The sequence below is a fragment of the Sylvia atricapilla genome, chromosome 10, assembly GCF_009819655.1.
Source record: "Sylvia atricapilla isolate bSylAtr1 chromosome 10, bSylAtr1.pri, whole genome shotgun sequence".
NCBI classification, from domain to species: Eukaryota; Metazoa; Chordata; class Aves; order Passeriformes; family Sylviidae; genus Sylvia; species Sylvia atricapilla.
The window spans coordinates 22,785,980-22,811,349 of NC_089149.1; the positions used below are offsets into that span (position 1 = coordinate 22,785,980).

The following is a 25,370-nucleotide window of genomic DNA, read 5'->3' on the forward strand; positions in this document are numbered from 1 at the left end:
GAAACTCCTGCAGGTTATTTACTAGCTGACAATGATGGCTTACCTCTCCCAAAAATAGGTTTCACCTGTGCAGAGCTTGCTCCACTTACAGAGAGCACCTGGAAGTGCAGTTGCTCTTTGCAGGCATAGTGAAGGAGCAGAATGGACTGGTCTCCTCCAGCAGATTTGAAAGGATGAAGAGGCAAAGAAGGAGAAAGGAAGTGTACAGCAGAGAAAGAACTTGGAGGTATTTTGTTTATATTCTATATCTCTGGGTGATTGTGGACTTCTAAGTGTTGTTAAATTTAGTAGGAAATTACTAAAGCTGATGTGTTGTGACTATCTCTGAGTGCTTGCCAGCATCCTTGTGTGTAAATGAAGAAACAAAAGTGCCTGTCATCACTTGGCAGATTTCCTGGTTATTTCAAGTAGTGCTGTGCTGTGGGGAAGTGAGCAGAGAGTTGCAGATAATCTAAAATGAAATGCTCACCAGTAGGCAAAGTGGCTGATCCAAATGTCTCTGTAATGCCTGTGGTGCTTCCTGGGTTTTTGTGCAAAACTTTTGGATGTCAAAAATGTATCTCAGTAAGCTGAAATTGAAAGGGCCAAGAAGGGCAGTGCTGTTCTGTGTTGGTTTAGAATTGCCTAATGGCCCTAGATTGATGGGCATCTGTGATTTGGGAGATTTCCAGCTGACAAAAATGGAGGAAAATTACTATAATGAGATGTACACAATTACTGCTACATAGTTAAAAACTGAAATTTGACTTGCTGTGAACTATCACAAAGTAGAAAATATTCTTTGGACTGTGATTAGGAGCTGGATTCTCCCCACACCCCCTTTAATCTTTTAGTTTGGTTTTCTTCTTGTTGCCTCTTCATGGTTTTTTTTCTTGTACTATGCTAGTGAATCAGATGTCTGTAATAGCTTTTGGCTTCAAGCTCTTGTCCTATTTTTGCAAGAAATTGTGAGTTGAGATTTCATACAGTAAGCATTGGACTGGCAGGCCATCTGGGTTCTATTTCTGACTCTTCCTAGATTCTTGAGTGTGTAGAAGTGCTTTTCAGGCTAAGTTATCTAAGTTTATTGCTCATATATGAAATACTTTCACATCTGGTATGGTTCACAGCACTTCTGGAAAGGGTACTGGCTTGGCACTTTGTAAGAGCTTCAGTAGTACTCTAGTTACTCTGTGAATGCTTTGATGTTAGGTTCTCTGCACCTTGGTTTACCCATATGTGGGTATACATTAGGAATACATTGCATAAATGTATGTATCTTCCTGGAACCACTCTGTGGGTCTGGAAGCAGCTTTATCCCTTTCTCTGATTCCACTTTAGTCCCTCAGCCAAAATGATGAATGTGTATGTTCTACCTCTATTACCTGACACTTTTTTAATCTGCATCCCTTACACAATCCAAGTGCTACTTCAATCTCTATGTGCTTGCATTACCCTGAAATGCTGACAAACTTGGCTCCCTTTGACCTTACTGAAAAGGATTACCTCAGGAGAGCTGTGAAGTGCTTTAATAAGGATTGTCACTGTAAATATCTTATTTGCTGTATTCTTTCTTCCTTTAGACCTTAGAAATCCTTTCAGGATAAGCCTCTCTGAATATGCAATTCTGGTTTTCTGGGAAAGAAGTTTGTGTCATGTAACTGCTCTAGGACAGAACATACACTTCACAAGGCTGGGGATTTCCATGTAAGCACATGATGCATACTTGGACTTGTGACGTGTGAGATTCAAATTCTTTCTGAATAGGTGATGACAGTAATACTCACACCCACTCATGTTTTAAAAGTCGCGTTTTGTGTGAATTTTTTTTTTTTTTTTTTGGTCTCTTTCACTGGGATCACTTACATTTTCTGGGTAGTTAGTGAAAGGACGTGGAAATATCCTGCTTCTATTTTCTACTTTGCTGCACTTTACTGTCTTATTCTCAGCTGAAGCTGGGAAGAGGATGCAATACCTATCAGCCAGCCTTGTCTTTACTGGAAATTGTTTCACTGAGTTTGCTAGACCAGCTTGTGTAATATAACTGTCTGTCCTGCTAAATGCTGCACAGCTGCAAGTTGCCTTCTGAGGGCCTGTTCCTTGTGATGACTGGGGTCAGAGCAGGTTGGGAAAACTGAAATTGTAGCATTATAGGTTTGCTTATATGCGGCAGAGGCTTAGGAATGGCTGTGACTCAAATTCTTAAATTGGCTAGGGTGGATGTGCTTTCCTTCTGAGCTGCATTTTTTTTTTTAAGTAGGTTTATGTGGGTTCTTTATTTCAATGGACTGGTGGGTTTTTCCCTCTGTCATTTTGAAATCTAGAGTCCAGGATTCACAGTGACATTCTTATGCTTGTTGGTCATGCAGCTCTGCACGAAACAGGGCAAGAGCAACTGTGAAACTGGCCTCTTCAGAAAAGCTACCTACTGAATTTTACTTTTATCACAGACCACAAATAGTTAAATTTACTTGAAGACAATAAAAATCCTCGGAGGTATGAACAAAATTGAGGTAGATGATAGTTTTTCAGCTTCTAGTAACCTCAATATGAAAAGAACCCTAAACACAGCAACATTAAAAATGGCATTTTAAAATATCTCAGTCAAATGCAGAATTGCTTTTTGAAGAGTAGCAGATCTACAGGCCAAATGTTGCTCTTCATGATGTGGGTGGTAGAATCAACCCTGGGGTGGCAATCACCTGCCCCTGAAGCCACCTTCAGGAAGGGGAACACTGCAGCTGTGGCTGCTGCTCCTGTGGGGGGACTCTGATGGCCAGGGCATCCCCTGAGACATCTCCTGCAAGAACTTCTCCAGCTTCCATTTCAATCTGTGTACAAGTCTTGCATCTTCTCATTTGATAACTTCTCATCTCTTTTTGCTTGCTTTGAATCTGGAGCATATGATTTTAATTTGCTGTATCCTAGTTTCTATCAAGAAAGATAGTGAGCAACCACCCCTGATGTTGTTAAAAACCTGCATCATGCTCACGTAGGAGATTTTTACCTAAGGCTGTGTGCTGTTTTAATTTAGGTGTATTTAATACCCACTTTTAAAAAAATGAAAAAAATTAAGAATGCACAAATGCTTTTCTTATTTAGTCAGGGAGGTGATGGCTTCCTCTTCTGTGTAGTGGTAGAAAGAAACACCTGAGGTATCTAGGCAATATTGCAGTAAATGCCCCTGCAAATTTACACAAGGAGAGAGGAAACTCCTGAACTTCTGTCTCCCCACCCTCCTCCTCACTTTTGCAGGTACTGAAAGCAGCCAGAGTAAGCACTAATAGAGGTTTGTACATTGGGAATTATTCTGGGCAATCAGGGTATCACTTCTCTTTATTTTATTGTGATGCTAAGAATGTTATATTTAGCCTTTTATCTCTTGAATGAATTGTGGAACCCAAGTAGCTTTGGCGCTGAGGTAAGACCTGAACCTTGCTCTGGCTTGTTTTGGTCAGAGCCATGGATCGGATTTGTCATTGAGAAGCAGAGTTTGAGAAGCACCAGGGAGAGCAAGCAAATATTTAATAGGTCAAAAAATCCATTGCTCATTTGTGAACTTTTTAGGAAGACAAAGCGGACACACATTATAACATAAATTTATTACTGAATAAATTGCAACATTAAGAACTACTGTACAGAGAAACTGCATCACACTGTTACAACTCTGTCATGGTATTTGTGCTTTGTAAACATTTATTCTATCACAACAAAAAAATTGTACACTGACAACTAACTGCATTTGGTTTAAAAATAAATACACTTTCCCATTTATTTACTTAAACAAAGCACTTTTAAGTCTATAATTCTCGGTGCTTTTCATTAGCTCTCAGCCTCAGAAATGCTGAGCATTCAGAGCTGCCACTGATGTTAGTGGGAGTTACAGATGCTCAGGAGTTCTTAGGGGCTGGCCCAGTGACTCCAGTTATGTTCAGCATTTGCAATAAATTGACCTTTATTTTGACTGTATAGTGACCTCTCCTGTTCTGTTTTACTGAAGAGTTAGATTGAGAATTATTCATGTTATATAATGTTCCACATTAGATTTTGATTCACTAACAATTTGTATTTTGTAACAAATAAGTGATGCAATCATGCAAGTTTTGCAATGGTTTTAAAGATAAAACTGAGAATATGGCTCTTTTTCATAAATTATTTAAAACTACTTCAAATCTTTAAAAAATATTTAGTGCAAAAGGATAGGTATATTTTTCAAGAAATATTACAGAAGTATATACTGTCATATGGAAAATAAAACTTCTCTTAAATAGTTTTTTTGGGAAAAAGCAGGCAGGTATTCTATTCCTCTATTTGGGTAGGAGAGATAAAATTAAGTATTTTCAAAAAAACAAATTGGAGAAGAGCTGTGATGTCACAAGTTGGTTTTACCTTTAAATTCACACACAGTCTCTTTGGCAGAATCGAGAGAATGTATTCCTAAGTGCATGATAGCAACAGACCATCTCAGCAGGACAATAGCAGAGTATATATTATCAAACAATTATAGAAATGTTATAGGAATGTGAACTCTCACATGTATTCCAAACAGTTATCTTTGAAATGAACACATATGTCTGCTGAAATTTTAACAAACATTTTGCTTTCTTCTAAGTTACAAAAATTAACATTGAGAGTTTTAGGACAAGATGGTGCTCTTTTCAGATATGCGTTTCTTTGCCTCATTAACAATTTATTTGATTACACTAAAATTATTAGTGTACTTTTTTCACTGCTTTTAACTGATGCGTAGATTGTTACATAGTGCTTTCAACAGAAACACTTCAGTAACAATTGTACTATCATGATTCCCTTTAGCCAGGCAGGGACACTGAGGCACAGAGGTGAAATGACTTGCCCAAGGTCACAGAGCTGGGGCAGGACAGGGCTTCAGAACTGCCCTGGCTCACAGAGCTGTCTGCAGGAATCTACCAGGTTAGCTATACTGAACTGCACTGCTTCCCAGGGAAAAGGAATCAGTTTTTTAAGGATAGTAACTGAGAAACTGGATTTTATTTCTTTGGGAAGGTTGCAGGAATCAGCTATGGAAGAGAAATAAAGACATGGGAAGAAACTAAAAGGTGTTTTCAGCAGCTTTTTATTGTGTTGTCTAACTGCAAAGGTGTTAAGTCTTCAAAAGCTTTTACCCCTTAGGAGATTATGGGGATTTCAAGAACCCATAAATACTACTTATCTAGGGACAAGGGTGTCTCTTAGTCATTCTGAAACATTCTCTGCTTCTAACAGTTAAACTGCACAAGTATTGGTGTTATTTTAAAACCGAATGTTAGGGTACTATTCCATTTACTTGACTGACTTAATCAAATTGATGAAAATTGAATATATTAGATAATTAAGCCTTTACTGTGTAGTTCATTAATTCAGAAGGCTAAAAATCCATAGTACAGTGCATCCCTAGAGCACAACATGTTAGGAGTCCCTCATGACACAGAAAGACACAATAAATTCGCGTTCACTTTGCTCCTGGGCCAGTTGTGGCATGGACTTGTGCTGTTCTTGTAGAGTTTGTACATCTTTGCACATTTTATTCAGTGATGTTCAGAAATCAGAGCATTACACAAACCACTGCTTATTTAAACTGGAATAAAACAGAAAAGCTGAACCAGCCAACTTTGCTAACCCAATTCAAGTAGCCAATCAAACAGGCTGGGTGTGATCTCTCTGCCCTCCTCGCTGAGCTTGCAGTACTGCACCACGGCTTGGAAGATATCTCCCACCTTCCAGGACTTCCTCTGAACCAACTGCACGACATCTAGAAACTAAATAAAAATAACCACAATGAAATGTACTTGGGATTTGGTGAACATTTTCTAAGGTTTTGTGGAATGCATACACACAAACCCTTGTTAGCCCACCCTTTGCACAGCTGTTATCAGAGAGCGGACACATTCAGTGCACAGAAACATCAACATTCTTGCTATTTATAAAAACTTCATTTCTCAAGTTCCACAGCTCCCCAGAGACTGATGGGCTGTCATGACATTTTCTAAATTAACTGCTTCTGTCAATTATTTAATTGCAATGAAAGTGAAAGCAGAAAAAGTCAGTCTGTTAAAGGATCACTATTTGCCATGTTATCAACAACTCGTTGTAAAATAATGCAAGTGTGATTATCCATCTTAAAAAATATTTTTGCATTACCACTAGCTATATTTTACTTTATGTTTAATTTTCTGTATTTCCATATATATATATCCCATAGTATTTAAAATATTCAAATAGTACTAGGGAGTTGGAATTCTGTGTAAAATTTTCTCAAATGAAGGCATTTATCACAGTTGTGTTTTAAACATAGATAGTATCCGTATCTGACTTTTTTTAATTTCCAGAGAAACCAGAGGTAAAAAATACGTTCTTAAGCAGCTGTAAAAAAAATTCCTGAGTTTTGTCCACTTGTTACTTAATAATGGGCTTCACAGGTCATCCATCTGGTCCCTTTTTCTTTTGAAGCACATAAATGAAAATCAAGGCTTTTCACTTCTTTGAATTTCACTATAATCAGTTTGCTCCTTCTGTTTCCAGTTTTAAGCACAAAAGAAAAGATTGTGTCTCTAGTTAGTGTAGCTGTTTGCTATTTACACACTGCAGCCTAAACTTTTAATATGTATTTTAATGTTATTTAATAGGCACGTGATTTCCAAGAACGCTGTTGTAGGCAGGATGTGCTTCATTATTCTCTAGTGTATTTTTGCAATTGAATTAACTGTTTGCCAAAGCACATGGGTAAAGCTGACAGCTGTTTCTTTAATTAGATGCAATTTGGACTGTTGCTGTTGAATGCATTTTAAATTATGTTTATGATTCCCAAATGCATGTACTCAAGAAAATCAAACAATATCTCTGCTACTCAAAATGATCTTCCCATAAGAGACCAAAATACTGATTTTTAATACTTTTTCATTAATTGACTTAAATACTGACATGTTTTTAAGTCTTAAAGCTTAAGCTCCCTTGCTGATCTTGGAAATGGGTCTCTTTTGGTGTGTCCTGAGATGCTGTGGTTGGTATTTGGTGGGGTCTACAAAGGAGCACCAGCTGATCATTCAGGAACAGAAAGAATCTGCACTTCTTGAGGCTGTTTTGGACTTCAGTGTTGCTCCTTGCTCTGGCTTGGACTAACACCTCAGAAGGTTTCTCAGTGATCTGTGTCTGGCCACTCTTTCTGGAAAGAGATTTCTGCGCTGAAAAGTTGTATCCCCCGCTGGAGCAATTTATGAACAGCCAGGCACAAGTTCAGACTGACCTGAGGCTGCTGTAATTGGTGTTACAGGCAAGGTAGAAGCAGCATAAGGACGGAAAATCTTAAGTCCAAACAATGTCTCACATTATATATCTACACACAAATGTTTTTTAATTGTTATTTTTGAAACCTTTGTACTTAAACTGCATGTAAACCATGTGCAGCCTTTCAAATGCAGCCACATAAAGGACTATGTTAATTCTGCCCTGGTCATTAGTATTTAATATATTGTTGATACATTAGACAGAAGAGAACATATTGTTGATATGAAAAAGTGAACAGATAGAGACTTTGGAGAAGGTCTCATGGTGATATTTTCTTATGCCATAGATAATCTACTACATGTTTCACATACCTTAAGTTCTGATACACCTATCCTCTCATTCCTTTCTCATAAACTGTAAGTAGTGTTGCCATCTTGCTGTAATGTAGATGTTTTTGCATCTTCTTTTAAGATCAATAACTTCAATAAATCACAACTGCTACAGTTATGTAGATGTTAATAGTATGCCCAATTCTGTAAACACTACCTTTTCAATTCTGTTTTCCTGAGATTTCTTAAAATAGATAGTTGGAATTCCAAGTTCAGAAGCAGCTATCCACTGCAGGGTGGCTCGTAGCTCCACATCAGGGCACTCTGGTTCCAGATCAAAATTTATCACCAGGAGGTCCTTTTGACAGTTGGCTGTTCCCACTGAAAGCTCAGAAGTACTTTCTGGAAAAATAATCCCACCAGTTACTGTGCAATTACTTGTGTTGTCTTCAAACTGTATGTTTTAATTGATATGGTTCAACTTACCCTCAGTGTTTTCTGTCTGTTCTTTAAGGAAAACTTTTTCTTCTACTAATTCACTTAGAAACAAAAAACAACAAAGCTTATTAGTCATACTTAGGAACAGTCTACAACATCGCTTCATGATGAATAAACTTCTCCCTCAATTCAAGACCTAGAAAACTGCAAGAAAAAGGTTACATAGGATGAAACAATAAAATGCTGAACATATTTCATTATTTAATCTGTGAATCAGGAAAAAGTGAATTGCGGCATTTTTCTGCAGCAGGATGAAGTACCTGTATTAGTTATGTCATGTATTACATTTCACCAGGATCCATGTATCTTTACAGTTCACATTATGACAAGCAAACGACATTATGGTAAGACACAGCAAGTCTCTTAACCTGGGTGGAAATGCTGAATTTCCAATGTCTGTATTTTGTTGCGACAATTTTCTGATGTCACTGACTTCAGGAAGTTCCCATGTTCAGTATGTGATGTACAGTGTGTATGTTTGTGCAGTGGGTGTGCCCTGGCTGCATAATGACATTCACCAGCTGGCAGCTTGTACCAGGATCTTTAGGCAGGATGTACTCGCACATCTCTTGATAATTGAATCGCGTGTTCAGTAGAAACATTCCCAGAAACAATAGGTAAGTTGTGCTGCGGGCCAAATTATTATTGTTTTTATTATTGCAAAAATGTTCTTGGGGTTTTTTAAGTGCTTTTAATTGATCCTTATTTGTTTGACCTTCCTTGGTACTACAGTAGAGTTTTGATGATATTTGAAGTTATTCAGAGAAGAAGGTTCAATGACAGCAAACTGATACCACAGAGAAGTGTCTTTTAGACAGGCTGGTTGATGGATCTGTGTTCTCAAGAGATCCACCTGACTAGGTTTTCTGGTCATTTTTCACTGTCTGGTGCCCTCACTCTGCACAGACACCTGCATGTACTTTTTTCTGAAACCATGGGCAGGCACAGCAGCAGGTGCAAGCAGGGCTTGGCAGGGTTTTGGTGGCATAAATGATTTGCAGTTGAAATTGGACTAAACATCAAGTCTCACTTCAGTGACTACTTACTTAATCATAGGAGGAGATGGCACGTTCTCCTGATAAATTTCCAGGTCCATAATGCCAAGACTGCTAGTTGTACTGCTGTTGCCATTGCTGACGAAGCAAAAGTTTAAGTATTAGTGCCAAGCTGTGCTGAACATGTCTCCATACATCTTCTAAAAATTTATTTCTGTACAAAGAAAAGCGGGGAGGAGCCCTGTTCCATAAAATCAATTGTGCTCAGCAAGTGGTTCCCTGAATGAAGCACATTAGTCTGCTCAAAGGCTTTTATTAAAATAGTTCTAGATTGAGCATGTATCAAGTGCATCAATGCATCAAGCGATGCTGTTAATTGGAGGAAAAAAAAGCGGACTCTCTTCTTGTGAATGGCTTATGCAATGAACACTTGGCCTCAAACAAAAACTGAGTCTGCTTGAATCCTTGAAAAGATGGACGAGCAGGTACAGAGATGCCCTGCAAGAAACCTGCAAAGATCCAGGTCCCTCTGAACTCGGGGAGTTCAAGCAAGGCACTGGCTGCCCATCATACACTTACCTGTAGGGTGAGTCCACACTGGTAACCAGCAGCAGTTTCAGTGCATTACATCATACCCCAAATACTATTTGGGATCTGATGGAACCCACAGGTACAGAGATGGCCCCTCATGTTTCTGACTACTCTGAAAGACTGAGATTTTAACCAAAGCAAATGCTCACTGAGACCACAAATACACAGAAATATTCTCTTTGGGTTCTTCACAAGGATGAAGTAGTACACTTGAGGAGATTGGAAAAAATATTACCAGTTCACTTTATAACATCACTATAAATGTGACAGTGAATGTTTATGCAGAAATTGTAATAGTCTCATGGACAGATTGTGAATTTGCTGGCTGCAAGTCAATTAGCTTGAACAAATTCTGTGTGGCAAGTCACGGTGAACCACTTAATTTTTACTGAAAAACCAACTAATAGTATTTTCCCCTATATTAGAAGGATTGATTAGACAGTTACTTTCCCCATCAAGGTGTTCTGAGACACTGTCAGCATGCCATGCATTCAGACTTGCTGTAGCAATTTCTGTTCCAGTGCAGAGCTGAAAGGTGCAATACTTCAGCTCTCTCAGACCAAGGACTTTGTTAAAAGCTGATACTATAATAACAGGATGAATGTTCAGCTGCACTGACAGCCATGTTTTGTGCAGTAATTTTGGCCAGCCAACAGTGCTCTCTGACAGAGACTTTCTTTTCCCTGCTTCATTACCATAATGTCTTCCCTCCTTGTCATCTTAATACTTAAGAGAAAGATGTCATTACTTGATAATATTTTAAAACATAGTCTAAGAGCATGTGAAGGAAAAACCTTACTCAATTTGATGCTGTAAAGGGGCTGAAGTCAAACTACCATCGCTCTATATGAACTCCAAGGACTAAATAACATTTGCAAACATTTGTCCCGATTTGAACTGGAACAAAATCAGCACATAGCAGTAGGAGCTCTTGAATTTATGTCTACTCAGGGAAAAACTGGTCATCCTATGTTAATTTGCACCCTTGTGCCAGGCTAAGCAGATCAGGGCTCAATCTTTGTTCTCAGTGCATGGATTTCTGGTGAGAATGGCAGTCTGGTCAATTTTGGCTATGGTGGTGCCTAAACAAAACATTATGCAAACAACAGCAAATAAATCAAAAGACTGTAGCCATTAACTTGTCCAGTGCCCTTTTTGCTGTAGGACTGGGACACTTCAGTGGTGCCAGGAGGTTTATTTGTCTAAAACAAGCTACACACCAACAGCAAAAAGACCTGGCTGAGAATCAGAACGTGGGTCATTTTCTTCCCTTATTAAAAACCAAAGAGATAAAGTGTGCCATCAGGCATTCTTTACAGTATTATGAGTAAATCTTGAGCTGTTGCCTCTCACTGCTGATGCAGGGTAGGCTTGGTGGGCAGACCACACTGTACAGTGAGAAGAGACAACATGGGTACCTCAGGGAGCGCTCGCTGAGCTGCAGGTAGCTGCTGGTGTCATCAGGATTGTCCTCATCGTTGGCAAGCTGGGACCAGCTGCCAGTGCTTTCTTCACTGCTGCTGAGATGGGCTGGGAATTCTTCAGCTGTTTTGGTCTCTCCTATGATTTCAGCATCTGATCTGCTCTGAGGACTGTTGCTGGCAGGGTGACAGGGAAGGCACATTGATATAGGCAAACAAACTGGTGCCACCAATCTTCAGGCCATGCTGCTCATTAAAGTCAACTAAGCTGCAGAATTATAGACATGCAGAAGATTGGACAAGCTTATAATTTATACATAGAGTCCAGTACAACATATGGCCTGAGATGCTCTTAAAAAAGGACTTTCTTATGACTGCTATAAATAAACACAATCCCTGGATTTAAGTATGCATAGAAAAGTTTTAGCTTGTACAAAAATTAGCGTGTATAAAAAACCTGATCATTGTAAAGGTTTATTGCTTAATGCACGTCAGTCAATCAGTGGTTGAAAAATGTGGTATATGTTACTGCAGAAAATATTTCTTGGAAACATATATTGGAAAATATATATTGCTGCAAAATCCCTGTCCTGCTAATGGGTGAATAAGTTTCTTGACAAGGTTTTCTACTTCATTAAAATTGTAGATCCAAAAGAAGTGAAAGTAGCAAAGTTGTGAATCACTAATGACTCTGAGCATGCTGTGTCCTTAGGATCTTCACTGCCTCGGCTGCGGAAGGACAAAATATTGCAACAGTCAGAAACCAGACTGAAGGTGGAGCCCAGAGAGAGTTTAGAAAGTACAAGGTTAAGGGAAAAATGCTTTCTAATTCTGCACACTTGACATATGTCACCATACATGTGTATGCCATATATATGTACACATGCTCCCAACAAACACACACAGAAACAATAACAAAAAAGGAACTATATTTTTGCTAAGGTTTTAGAGCTAAACTGGACTTTTGATACAAAGAAAAGTAAAAATCAATCCCTCCAATAATTATATCACTGTAATGCCAGAACAGCAAGTAAAGCAAAACTATAGTTTTGTTATATTCACTGGATAGTCTGCATTTGAAAATTAGGGATTACAGCAATGTTATGTTCTGTACTGAGAACCTTCTGCAGGATCTCTCTAGAGATCTGCCTTCAGATCTTCATCTGTAGTTATGGTTAAGGCATCTGCCTTCAGTTAAAGCAGGAGATCACACCAGAAATTCTATTGCTCCTGAGTAATTACCTTGATTAGGCATATACTGAGACAATATCATTGTGGGTATCTCTTTTTGCCAAGCTCTCGCTCTCAGAAGTTTCTGCACTAATGCTGGATGACAGAGATGCAGCCTGTGCAGGGAGAATGGGACTTGCTTGCCTGTGGCTCTGCTCCCCCTGGCAGTCAGCTCTGCCAAACCCCTGTGCCTGTCACCCCTGAGCCCAGGACTCTGCCCCTGCACTCTGTGACACGTGGGCACTGAGCAGCCAGGCCACAGGGCAGGGGTGTTCTTCAGGTTCTTAGTACAGGACAGACAGCTCCTGATACCTGGTCCAAAACACAAAAGATTTGTGTGGGTGATGTTTCTTGGCATTTTGGGTTTTGTTTGATTCATTATGCAATTACATCTCACACCAGCGATGCTTTGAACTGACAGTTCCCCACTTGTGAACAGTCACTTGGAACAGTTTCTGTGTAACTATGACAGGACTGCCTCTCTTGCACTGCCTACGTACAAGAAAGAGCTTTTTTTCATTGCTCAAGGCCTCCATGGCTTTTTTCCCCCCCTAATTGACTCTGTGTCTGCTTGATACTTTGCCTGGAGTCCTATGTGCCTGTATCTGAACTAGCAAGTAATTTCATGCAGTAGGAGTGGATCAAAGCAATCTCAACTGATGCTGTTATAGCCACATTATATCTATTTTTAGGTTTTCACCTCAGCCTAGACTTAGTCCAGATAGCCATGCCACAAATGGTTCAGATCTGTGTGGAGAACCACTGGAGGCTTTGCCTTCCCAGCAGGGATAGGGGCACATCTGGAGAGCACTTGGCAGCTTCTATTTGAGATGGCTTTGGAAGAACTCTGCATTTCATGCTGTAACTGGGGCCAGTGGACAGAAATGGAGGCAAGAACCAAAACTGCACCGCATTGCTGTACCAAGATGCTCAGGCAGGTGTAGCCTCTGATTACTAATTCTGCCCTACCAATCCTATTGCTTTAACCATATCACAGCCATGTTGGGAACTCTGCTTCAAAGGCAGACGAGAAGTTATGAAAGGGCTCGTAAACTGCAAAAATTAGTTCAAGCAGTCAAGATTCCAAATAGGTGGATTTCTAAATTTATCTTACTAAAAGCAGGTTGTATTTTAAGGAAGAGGAAGGTTAGTGCAGGAGAGTCAGTATGAAAGACTAGTGACACCATGGTAATTATCCACCTAATTGCTGCCATACACAGGAAAGTATTTACAATCTATCTACTTTCTCACTTCAAGGAGAGCTTTGTCAAATGCCAAAACACAGCATTGCCTGGAATAAAATGAGCTACAAAATGGTTTCTGATGCCAGCACCAGCACTCTTTCTGCCACTGTGAGATAATGGGGTGCTGCAGCGCTCCGAGAGACTGGCGGTTTAGATACCTCTCAAGTAACAGATACAATGAAGTACAGTGATAAAGAGGCAACGCCCTGAGAGAGTGCATTCCCTTCACCTCAGAGCACCCACAGCAATCCTCCACATTTGCACTGCACTCTCATGCTGGCTCACACTTTACCTTAACAAAAGCAAGCTGCAGATTTCCTTACAAAAGGAGTACAGCTGTAAGGAGAGGATGGTAAGCTGTGATGTAAACTCCCTGAAACGACATTAAAATGAAGTGCTCTTCTCTTCCCTATCTAAATTCTACCAGAGAAGTATTGAAATGAAGTGCTCTTCTCTTCCCTATCTAAATTCTACCAGAGAAGTATTGAAAATAGGAGGTGAGGGCTACTTTTATTCTTTTATTTCCTTCACTAAAGAGTTTTTATTACTTGTAGCTCCGGACTGTAAACACAAAACTTCAAGCTCTCAGAAGTCTGGTCTTGTTTCCAGATGCACAAAATGTTGCTCGCAAAGCATAGCAGAGAGCTACAGGTCAAATCCTGCTATCTTCTGTTATACACTAGCACCAATTTTTATTTATCTGTTTTTTAGTTCAGATATCAGCCTGTGCTAAATAAATTTTTGTCCATCTTTTCTGTCTTACGAGAGACTTCAATGTCTGTAGAGAGAGAACTTGTCTGTGCAGCATCAGATTTAAATCTTAAAACCATAATGTCATATTCAATATAATTTTTCTCCAGAAAGTACCACTGTGACACGATTGGGTGATTTTATGCCAAAAGAAACCTGTAGTCAAAACTTAGCCTGCTTATTTCTTTAAAAGTACCACTCTTATCTTCTTCCTTTATCAAAATAACTTTTACTGGGAAAATAAACCGAAGACCAAAGCAATGTGCTGATTTGCTGTTTTGTCACTTACCTATTTACTGGGGAACTGGAAACCATGTGTTTCCCATCCAAAGCTTCTGAAGGCTTTTCTTTGCTTTGATGCCCCTTTCCAGATGGGCCACATGAAGTTAAGGACTCTGAGTCTTTATCTGGCTCATCTCGTTGATCAGTTTCTATCTGAATTAAAGGCACTTCCCTGAGCTGTCCTGCAGGGAGGCTTCCAGGGCTCTTCACAAGCTCTTTTTTCTCATCCAAATTTACTTCCTCCACTTTGGGTTTTGGCTGTATCTGGGTTGTGCTTTGGGGGTGTTTGCTTTCCAGCACATGTTCTCGGCTCCCATTATCAAAGGAATCCTGCTGGACAACAATTAAACTTTTACCACTTTCAACAATATTTGCAGCCAGTCTTTTTGCATATTGTTCCACATGTGGTGGAGAATCACTGTAGAACTGGTCTGCCTCTGTAGCCTCTGCCTCATCTGCTATGATTTTGTTCTTGCGCATCAGAGACTCGATGGAACTGGCCCACGTCTCGTGGATCAGCATGTCTGTGATCTGGTCAGTCTTGCCTCTCTGGTACAGGCACGAGTCAGACTTGCAGAGCCCCGCAGAAGCCACGGTGCTGACGGGCTGGACACTTAAGGAATCTTGGCGATGGTGGGCGAACCCATCCAAGGAATTTGCTTTAATGGGGACGTTCACTGTGAGCCGGGAGCCTGAGGATCGACTGTCGGGCATCGATGACTGCCGAAAGCAGAACGGTGACCGTAGAGAGGGCGCCAGCAAACCACCACACCAGTCCTTTGAATTCCGAGAGGATGATGGATTATCTTTATTTTCCTTTTCGATTTCTCTTAGCATATACCTATAAAACTCTTCTGTTATACTTTCTGTGCTGGACTGCTTGGATGGGCAACTTGGCCTTACATTAAGATGGCCATTTTTCTTGGCTACCTGTTGCAAGGCAGAAGTTAAGATATTGTTCGCATTTTTTCCTGCATAATAATCCAGTAATAAATCAAAACCTCTTCCTTCGTTTTCCATCTGGTTCACCATAAATCTTGAAAATTCATCTGTAATGCTTTCACAACTAGACTGCTTTGAGACAGAACTTGTCTGGCTCAGAGAGTGACCAAAGCTGCTCATGAGGCCCAGGGTATTGAAAGAGGCTTTGGAATCGGAGTCCTCCTCTGGTATGCTCTCACAGCTTGAGGCTTTGGCTCGGCTCCACCTTTCACAGTGCAGTCTGTTCCTGGGGTGGTTTGGACCTTGCCAGATGCTATCAACCACGGAGAGTTCGGTGAGGTTCATGATCTTGGCAGCCACTTCATTTGCAAAGAGATTGACTGAATCTGGTGTGTCCTCAAGGTTTATAGATTCATCTACTACTCGATTCATCAATTTTTCCTTTAGCTCAGGGTGCTCATCTGTTTTTCTTTTGATCTCACTAAGCCGAGGTGCCCTGTGCTTCCGAACCACAGAACCACTGGTATGGGTTTCCTTCTTCCTTTTCATGGTTCTGCATGATAAACTCTGGGTCACCAGATATTCATTGCCTCTCTTCCATGCACAGAACCAGGGTTGCTTGCCATTTGAATTTTCTAGACAAATGGCAGCTATTTCTGTTGCCATAGAGACAACTGTTTCTGCCAATTCTTCGGCAAAGTCTGTTATACAATATTTGTCTCTTGAATTCTTCACCTGCAGCACAGGCTGAGAAGGAAGCAAGACGTGGTTTCCTAACAAAGACAAGCTAAGTTGAACATCATTATTTAGCACAGAATCACACTTAATCTTGGCTTGGTTTTCTGTATTTATGGTGGCACTGGATGACAGCTGTTCTTGAACACCGTGCCTGCATTCACTGTTTGCAAAGGTATTTTCTCTGTCTGAAAATGATCTGTAGTCTTTCTTCTGTTGATGACTGTTACTCTGATTTGGGGATTTGTAACAGTCTCGTGCAGTTCTTTTCAGGTATCTCTTCTTGGGAGAGGTTTTTGCACCAAGTGCATTATGCCCTGTATTTCCACCTGGTTCTGAATTGAGCGTGGAACTTTCATTGCTATTTACGTCTTTGATATTACTCTTGCAAGTGCCTGTGACCTTTTCAAGATCTTTGCTAGTACTGGTGCTGTAGGATGTACCATATGACTTAGCAGCAGAGTGATCAAGGGGGCTGTGTGAAGTTTCACATGCTGTTGCCAGTGTTGGCCATCCTTCTGCTCTTGTTACTTTCTCTGCTTTTGTGCCCTCAGAAAAGAGAGGAGAACATTCTTCAACTTGCCTTATGTCGTTCATCTTCTTGCAAGTGAAATATATTATATTAAAAAGCAACTCATTTGCAGTCTCTGTGAAAATGTCTTGTGTACTTGAGCCATCCTCTGAATGGGCTTGTAGCTGTCTCTTCTTCCTAACCTCTTCCACAGAATGTCGTAGAATAATATTGGATAAGTTTTGTGCAAGTTCGTCCCTGATTACTCCATCAGCACGTGGAATACGTGGTCTTGCTGCTGTTTCAATAATTTTCCCATTTATGGATTCCATAAAATGCTCTACATTTTTGTATGTGTTGGGTTTTGTCAGAATTACGGATGCCTCTTTGAGAAGCGCCTGTGCAATGCTCTCATTCAGCTTCTCCATGCTGCTTCCTACAGCTAAGCTGCAATGCAGAGTAATGGCTGCAGAGGCCTGAGCAGCAGACAGAAGTCCACTGGAAGTTGCAGGGTACTTCTCCTCCTTCGTTTCCCCCAGGCCACAGATGGCTACAGCACTTGCTACTTGAGTCATGCCACAGAGCGCAGACGGGAACGAGTATTCCGTGCCAGCACAGTCGTCAGGGAGCTGTGAGGATGCTGCGTGCACCTCTTCATCAGCAACCACTCCACTCCTCGAGTCCACCACTTCCTGGTCCCGGCAGAACTTTTCTGCAGCCTGGGGACTGGAAATGGTTCCAATGACAGTGGCTGCACAAGCCAGAGCCACTTCCAGTGCACTTTGGTCATGTCCATTTGAATATTCTTCCTCAAAGTAATCTGAACCTTCAGCAGAGCTTTCTGCCTCAGCCCAGTGGCTCAGGCTGGGGAAGGCAGACCCTGGCCAGTCAGGAACATTCTCAGAACTGTCTGGACTTTGCACTATGACGATCTTTGGAAGCTCATTCCAAGATCGGGAAGCAGATACATCCTCTGACTTGCAGGAGCTTCCTACAGAGATGCTGACTGCAGCCTCCTCACTGAAACTCGGTCGAGACTGTGACAGTCTAATGAATGCATCCTGCAGAACAGATTCTGCTAAATTGGTGGCGTACTGACCTGTGGTCGCCTGCTCGTTCTGGGAGGGAGGATCAGTTTTCCTGATACCTGCACAACCTTCCCCATCTGTCTTGCTGCTGTGTTTCATTGTGGGGTCACCCTGAGGCTCCAGCTCCTCTTTAGCCATTTTGGTTACAGATACATCTTCTAACATGAGTGCTGTGTTTTCAACTCCACTAGTCAAATCAGTAGTACTAAATGATGAAGTACCTTTTCCAGCTAATTCCTTCTGCCACAGTATTTCCTGGTCTGACTTCTCTTCAGGTTGTGAGTTGCCATCTTCAGCCACAACATTCACAGTTTCAGAGACCTGAGCAGCTGCATTATCTTTATTAATGCAGTTCCCTTCAAGAATGAATGGCAACCTGGCTTTTCTATAGTGAATGTTTTCAAATCCCTTTCCTTTATTTTTCTTGACATCTGAAGATGCTTCTGAAACATTTAATTTTTCATGACCTGTTAAGAAAAAATACAAAATTAGTTTTTGCAGAGTAACTTGTGACTTTTAAAAGAAAAGAGCAGCACAACTTTGTACTCCATTATGCTCCGTAAAATTACTGCACAGCCATGTAATTTGTCTTGAACAAAAATTTAAAAATATGAATGGCTGTCCATTTTCTAAATTACATATGCATGAATCAAGTGCAATTTCTGTGAGCACTGCTATAGCTGTTCTGCAGTATGAACAACAGCAGAATTATGCTCAGTCCCCCTGCTTTTACCAGCTTTATATTCATCAGCCTCGTTGTCATCCTCGAGGTGCTCGGAGGCCGTGAGGAAATCTTCTTCTATTGAGGACACGGAGCAGTTCGTGTCATCCTCAGGCTTTAGGACACGAGTTTCTATCTGCAGCTGCCTCTCCTGAACAAGCTCAAGTCCAATCAGAAACTTGTTTATTTCAAAAATGATGCAGCTTGCGCTGTTCCTCCTGTCCCCCCTCGCACACTGAACCAAGCAGACATCTGCCAGCCAAGGGCACTAGAGGAGAAAAGAATCTCAGTTATTCAATTAAAAAATAAAACTTATTTTAAGCTTCCCTCTCTATAAATATCTTGGGAATGTTCTGTTGCAAAGATGCAATACGATTTGTCATCTCAATGTTAGTAACAGTGTGCAGTTACATGTATGCCAAAATCAGATTTCTGGGACTGACAGCTTTAGTTATACAAGTGTTTTAGTAGAGAACCCAGCTGTATCATAGGGGATACTTGGCAATTTTGTTGAAAATTTCAAGTTGTTTGTTTTCAATCAATTTGTTGTTTTAATGAAAGAGACTTATTTGATGTTAGTCATCCGACATGCTGTTATTAATGGCCTCACACTACCTGGTATTACCTGTCTGGAGGGAATTGTTTGTGGGCATGATCATTTCTGTTGCAAAGCTTGTTTGAAGACTGCCCTGTAAATACTGAATGGTAAGATTGTCAAGAGCAGATCACCTTTAGATGTTCCAACAGACCATTTTTAAATAGTATTTTATTTTGTTTCTCTGTTGCTCTTCCTCTCATTCCCTCTTTGTCCAAAGCCCCATTATTTCAGGCCAATACAACCTCCCACTGGAAATGGGGCTTCAGTGCACAATGGGCTCAGACTTTATATAAACTGCCTCCTCTAGAGAAGCTGTACAATTAAGTTGAAAGTTGGACAGAAAGGGAGAGCAAGGAACGGTTGTTATCCTCATTTTACTGATATTAGAACAGTTGGACATTTATACAAGAGAGCTGAGTCGATGTCTCTGCATGGGACCACGCTTGTTGTATGCATGTACCCTGAACCAAAGCCAAGCTTTTGGAGCTTGTGATGTTGTGCTTTGAACTCAGGCTCCCAGGAAAGAGCCAGCTTGGGTGGGACCAACTTTGGACTGGATTTAGGTAGAAGTTTTAGGCTATGCAAAAGATACCCTGGACCCCCTGGGCATTTGCACAGTATCTAACATAAGGTGACACCATGCTGGACCTTTCGTCTTTGACTGTGAATGCAAATCAAATATCTACCAATAGAGAGAGTGGGATGAGTGTTACGCTGGATTAACATGTTTATTAGCTTGCTCTTTCTTTCCACCTAAAAAATGTGTCTCAACAGCAAACCAGATAAATTAGTGGGTTAAAACAGAAAAGATAGATTAGATAGCTGCTGTGAAATTGAATCAGGCTTGAGCATGCACTGTATTGTGAAAAATGTTATAAAAAACAGATGCAGCTTTAGATCAGACATCCGCCTGCTTTTTCTCCAGTCCACAGTTTGTGGGGCTGTACTTGTGAAAATGGCTTGAGGGGGAGCAGAATAAAAATCATTTCATAGAAACTCTGCCAGTTACCTTACAAATGAATTTCTCTGAAAGCCAAACAATAGGATGACTTTGGCAATAAATCTCATAATAATCTGGGCAATAAATTTCATCCGGCCTCAATGCAAAGCTTTACTTGACAGAAATTTATTTAGATCCTGTTTGTCTCTTGCCTCCACTCTCTATGAGAGGGCTGCCAATTTCAGTGCCTGTGGGCTGGTGGAGACAGGGGTGACTTGGGTATTCCAGTTACCTTGTCTGGGTCTCAGACACCCCTGTGTATTGCAGCATCTTGGGATGGGGGGTTTGGAGCTCCATCGCTCCACCACAGACTTGTGCTTGTTGCTAAACATTTCTAAATTCAGTCATTAGTCATGAGTGGCAAGAAAGCTCAATAACCAGGTAACTGCTCTCTTTAATGATCAGCTTATTAGTACACCATAAAATTCAGTGATCTTTGCACTACAGCTGTCTCAGGGTCTGCTTCAGGAAGGCCTTTGTACACAAGGTAATTTCAGTGAAAGAAAGTTTCTTGCTTATCTGCAGCAGACAAACCTGCCAATACCTGTGCATGTTTTAAATTTGTTGAGTCAGGTTTGTACTCCAGGGTAACTCTGCAATTTTAATGAAGTTGAGAGGTGAAGATGGATTGGGAATGAAAATGGGAAGTGGCAGGACCACTGGAAAGGGAATCCGTAGGAGTTGTGCCTTGGCCCAGCTCCATGGACAGAAGTGTTGCCTCTTTCTTTTCCCACCTCTGCTGCCCTTCTGCTACTCTTGAAATCTGGGCTTACAAATCAGTCATCTCTGCCCCCAGTGCCTGCCTCCCCTGAAGGATCAAGTGCTAATGTGGCTTAAAGCATTACCAGCTGCAACCCAGACACCTGCAGGGTTCAAGGGAATAGCAGGATCTCTCAGCTATCTTTGTGTACACGGTGTGTGTTCCCCCACCATGCACCACACACTGAAATCTGTCTGACAAAGGCTGTTTGTATGTTCGCAAACTTCCACTCATCTCAAATTTATCTCAGGTCTTTGCTTTCAGGTTCCTTTTTCCCATTTTCCAAATTGCATCCTTCACAGGCATGATGTAATCTTAAGGATGAGTTTGACTCCTACCTGGGGAACCTCATAATCGGCCTGAAGGCTTCCTGATGTCAGTCCACTCAGCAGGACTATTTCGTTTTCCTTCGGTGGCTGTACGTTCATCGAACTGATGAGTTTGGGGAGATTGGGTGAGACGCTGATCAACTTCTGTAGCATGAAACAGATTTTTCTCTCAGGTAGTGAAGTCTGAGTTGCACAGTTATAAATATTAAAATGAAATATCACTTATAGGCATCCTTTTAGAAAGCTCACTTGAAAGTATTATTTCAAGTAGATCAGGGATGAAACTGGCAGCATTAAAATGCACATTCTGTCTTTTGAGACACCAGACAACACAAGGATGACAGTATAAACTTCTGCTCAAGTGTCCAGCAGGACAATCTGCCATCCCTCACATTGTCATGTGCTAAACAGCTTGATTGCATTGGTGCATCAAAATACTTCCTATTACATGTGAGTTCCTCAGGCTGTGAAAACAGTGTCTCTCCCATGGTCTGAAACACTAAAAATTCAGCAGGTATGGTGATGAGAACAGGGCAGATCTTCCTGTTTTCCTCCACGCATGACTAGCAAGAAATCAGTAGAAGTTACCTGGAAATTACCAACCAAATCGATGCAATGCTAAACATGGAACAGAAAAAAATATTGGAGATACATGAAATATGCCTTTCTTTGCTGTTACACTGTGTACTTTCATGACCTTCCATTTGTAATGATACAGTCACTCCCTATGTGTTATGTATTTGTTAGAGGCAAAAGCAGTAATAGTCACAGCATCAGTGATGCCATACAGGAGATCTGAATTTCACCCAGCATGTGTGGGGGATCTTTGTGCTCCTTTGTGAACAAAGGCCAGGCCAAAAAGACAATGCCTACTCTGAGAGTGCAGTTCTCTCTGCCAAGGACCTTGGTGTCATTGTTCTGTGATCAGGGAACCAAGGCTGACCCCTTAGAGCAGGAGCAGAGTAAATACCACTTCCATTTTCTGCACCACACGTGCTAGTGCAGAGCATGTGGCAAAGCCCTTCAGGGAGTGCAGATTTGGGCACCCAACCATCTGCTTTAGTTACTAACCAAGGCAACAATATTTCACTTTTTTCCCTTTTCATCCTCAAAATATTAAGCTTGCAGTAGTGTTATTTTTGCTTGGATTGAATTAGATATAATTCAATAATAAAGTTAAATCAATATTGGGAAACCGTTCACTTTTCAGGGGATTGATCTTCAGATGAGACTAAGTATTTTTATGTGACTAACTGAATTCAGTGCTTCAATTCAGTTTGATGTTTCACTGTAGCATAAAAAGTTCTCATACCTTTTTTTTTTTTTTCCCAAATTATAACCTTTCTGTTATCACAAACACTTCCTGCAGTATCTCTATTTTTCTACTGCATAAATTGCCAGATTTTATCAGATTTCTTAGGCAGGAATTCATGGCATTTTATATATCTTTTACTCCACTTTTTTACTTTTTCTACAGAAAAAAAGAAGTCTGGAAGCATAATTTTTTACATACTCCCCCCAGTTTAACCCATTCCAATCAGTAATACAAAATCCTAACAGTACCTATTAGTAAATCAAGTACCTGCTAGTAAATTCGCATTTCATATGAACAACAGCTGTGCTAACATCTTCAAAATTCTTCTAAGAAATTGTTTCACCACGCCACACGTATATTGTATAAAATTCCACACCACTCAATGCTAATTTACAAAACCTGCTTATTATACACATAAATGGGGATGAGGAAGTTTCCTCTTGGAAAAGAATGCATAGCACCTATGCTAGTAGGGAATTTTTATTACCTACACTGAAAAATGAAAACAGATGTCTAGTTTTAAGAGTGAGGGAGAAACTTTTGGTGTTTCCTCTTATAGCTTTTGCTCCTCAACAAACACTGTAAACAACAATAAAATCACAGCGTTTTAGAAAACAACCAGTGCTTCTGTGGCTTCAGTAAAGTAAAACCTCTCAAGCTGTTCTGCACAGTTAACCTGCTGATTCAATAGAAAAATCATTTTGCTGCAAGATGCCATATTTATTTTTGACAACTGAATTTTCACAGATCCGAGATGCAGAAAACAGCAGAGAAAAACTGTTCCTGCTAACAAATGACTTGCAGGAGCCATCAAGGTGCCAGCACTGGTTGTTCTGTGAGCTAAAAGTGTTTCCAGCAAATGAACTGTAATGGTTTCACCAAGGAACTCCCTGGGTACTGTCAGGAGATCCTACCTGTGTTCAGTCACTACATATTGCTTCTGTATTGGTGTGTCAAACATGGGCACCGAGCCAGGATGATGAAAAGGAACTGATAAACGAAAATATAAGCACAAAACCAGGCCCTTCCTTTAACACATGACTTCTGCAGATTTAAGGGTTTTTTTCTGGAATGGTATGTGTTTTAAATACCATATCACAGTTTGTCTCAGTGCTTGTAAAATAACCAAGGGATTTTATTGCTTTTAAAAAATTTCTTTTTCCCTACCCTTTTAACTTTCAGTTAAACAGAACAAACACACCTTTAGATCTGTTTTGTCAACATCCCCTCCTCAAGAGCACATAATCTACCTATGCGGAGTTTGAGTAAAACAGTCTCAGCTAAACAAGACCTAGATGAGTGGAAGATTTTAGAGGCTTTTTGGGAGTAGGACAGAGAAAGAAATCAGAAACTGGTGGCAGAGCAAGATACCAGAAACTCTTTTTATGTAGTAATATGCCAAATTAAAAAAAAAAAAATGGATGAATGACACGTCCATGTTGACTTCTCTGACAAAAGCAAGAAATCTACTCAGATAACTGCTGTGAATTGAGACTGTGACGATGGGGATGGGAATAAGACTGGGATGGGAATAAGAACTGCTATGTAACATAGTCTAGTGTTGAGACACTTTTAGATTCCTTATGCATTGCTCTCTGTAACACTTAAAAATCTAGGGTTGGCTTTGATTCGTTCGTAGAATTTTAATCTCTGTTTTTACTGGAGAATCTTGGTGGGCCTGAATAGATCCATTGTGGATGTTTTTAAGACCTAAGCATTTACCTGTTTCACTTGCTCATCACTGCAATCATCTCTGTTGGCATCTAAATTCACAAAACAAACCTGCAATGAGAGAGAAAAAGAAAAAGCACTTTGTAAAGTTGTATTAGAGTGGCAGCTACCCTATTAAAGTCACTATATTTTCATTTTCTAGCCTTGTAGCTGAACCTGTGAAGCCTTTTCCTATTACAAGAAAAGTAGAAAGGTTAGTAAAGGGAACAGCAGAGTAGATGTTAAGAAACGAGGAAAAAAGGAGTAAGAGTGATGACTTTATCTGTGCTGACAACTGGCTCATCTGATGAATGAGCAAATGTTGCAAATAAACTGTAATACAGAGGATATTAGTAAAGGTAATGCTAAAAATACATTTGATTACATATCTGATAAATTCTTCATGTCTTGCTTTTCCAATGACTTCTCAGGCACTTGTTGCTAAATGTTTTGTAAGTGCAATTGTGAGTTGCTTTTAGAGTTTTTCTGCATACCACAAAAATATTGGAGTATTTTTCCTAACTTTCCAGAATATCTATGAGAAGTTAAAAACTTTATGAAAGTAATTTTTTAAACTTGGTTCATGAGCCAATATTCAACAGGAAGTTTCCAGCACTGCTCACTGGGCACCACAGGTGCAGAACAGATTAACTGCTGGTGAGCACCTGATGCACCACAAAGTTCCACTTTTGATGACAAGGGGTTTTGCCACTTCTTCGATTATTATAAGTTTCAACGACTATTTAATGGTAGTGAGATTGACTGAAACAGAAACTTCAGATCTAAAGACCATTTAATTGCTGAAGACTTTTGTTTTATTATGTACTTACTGGAAGGCCATTTTCTAATGAGAAATCCCCCCTCCAGCTCTGAGTTAGAAGTAGGGACTCCAAAGCTAGGCTGACTGTGAAGTTTATGAGAGTTTGGTGTTGTCCTCATCTAACCCAAACCTAACACAAATTCAAGGCCCAGCTGAAGACAACACCTGATTCCAAATAAATTGCAGATCCAAAATTTAACATGAAAGAGCTGAGTGGGTTTTTTTTTCTTCTTTTTCAGTGAAGAGGAAATACTTTCTGTAATTCCATGTAAATATCCCA

At 40.3% G+C, this 25,370-nt stretch overlaps 1 protein-coding gene across 1 annotated transcript in view; it reads right to left on the minus strand.

Moving 5' to 3' along the window:
• Positions 1-4,187: 4,187 nt before the first annotated feature.
• The window catches only part of SPHKAP (SPHK1 interactor, AKAP domain containing), a 46,295-nt gene continuing 25,112 nt past the window's right edge, over positions 4,188-25,370 (minus strand). Inside the window, exons 3-11 of the mRNA XM_066326303.1 lie at positions 24,283-24,342; positions 21,255-21,389; positions 18,571-18,826; positions 14,569-18,304; positions 11,053-11,232; positions 9,095-9,181; positions 8,037-8,089; positions 7,768-7,952; positions 4,188-5,756 (exon numbers count right to left, since the gene is read on the minus strand). Of these exons, the coding sequence (XP_066182400.1) occupies positions 5,613-5,756; positions 7,768-7,952; positions 8,037-8,089; positions 9,095-9,181; positions 11,053-11,232; positions 14,569-18,304; positions 18,571-18,826; positions 21,255-21,389; positions 24,283-24,342 (4,836 nt within the window). The 3' untranslated portion in view covers positions 4,188-5,612. The remainder of the gene's footprint in view (positions 5,757-7,767; positions 7,953-8,036; positions 8,090-9,094; positions 9,182-11,052; positions 11,233-14,568; positions 18,305-18,570; positions 18,827-21,254; positions 21,390-24,282; positions 24,343-25,370) is intronic.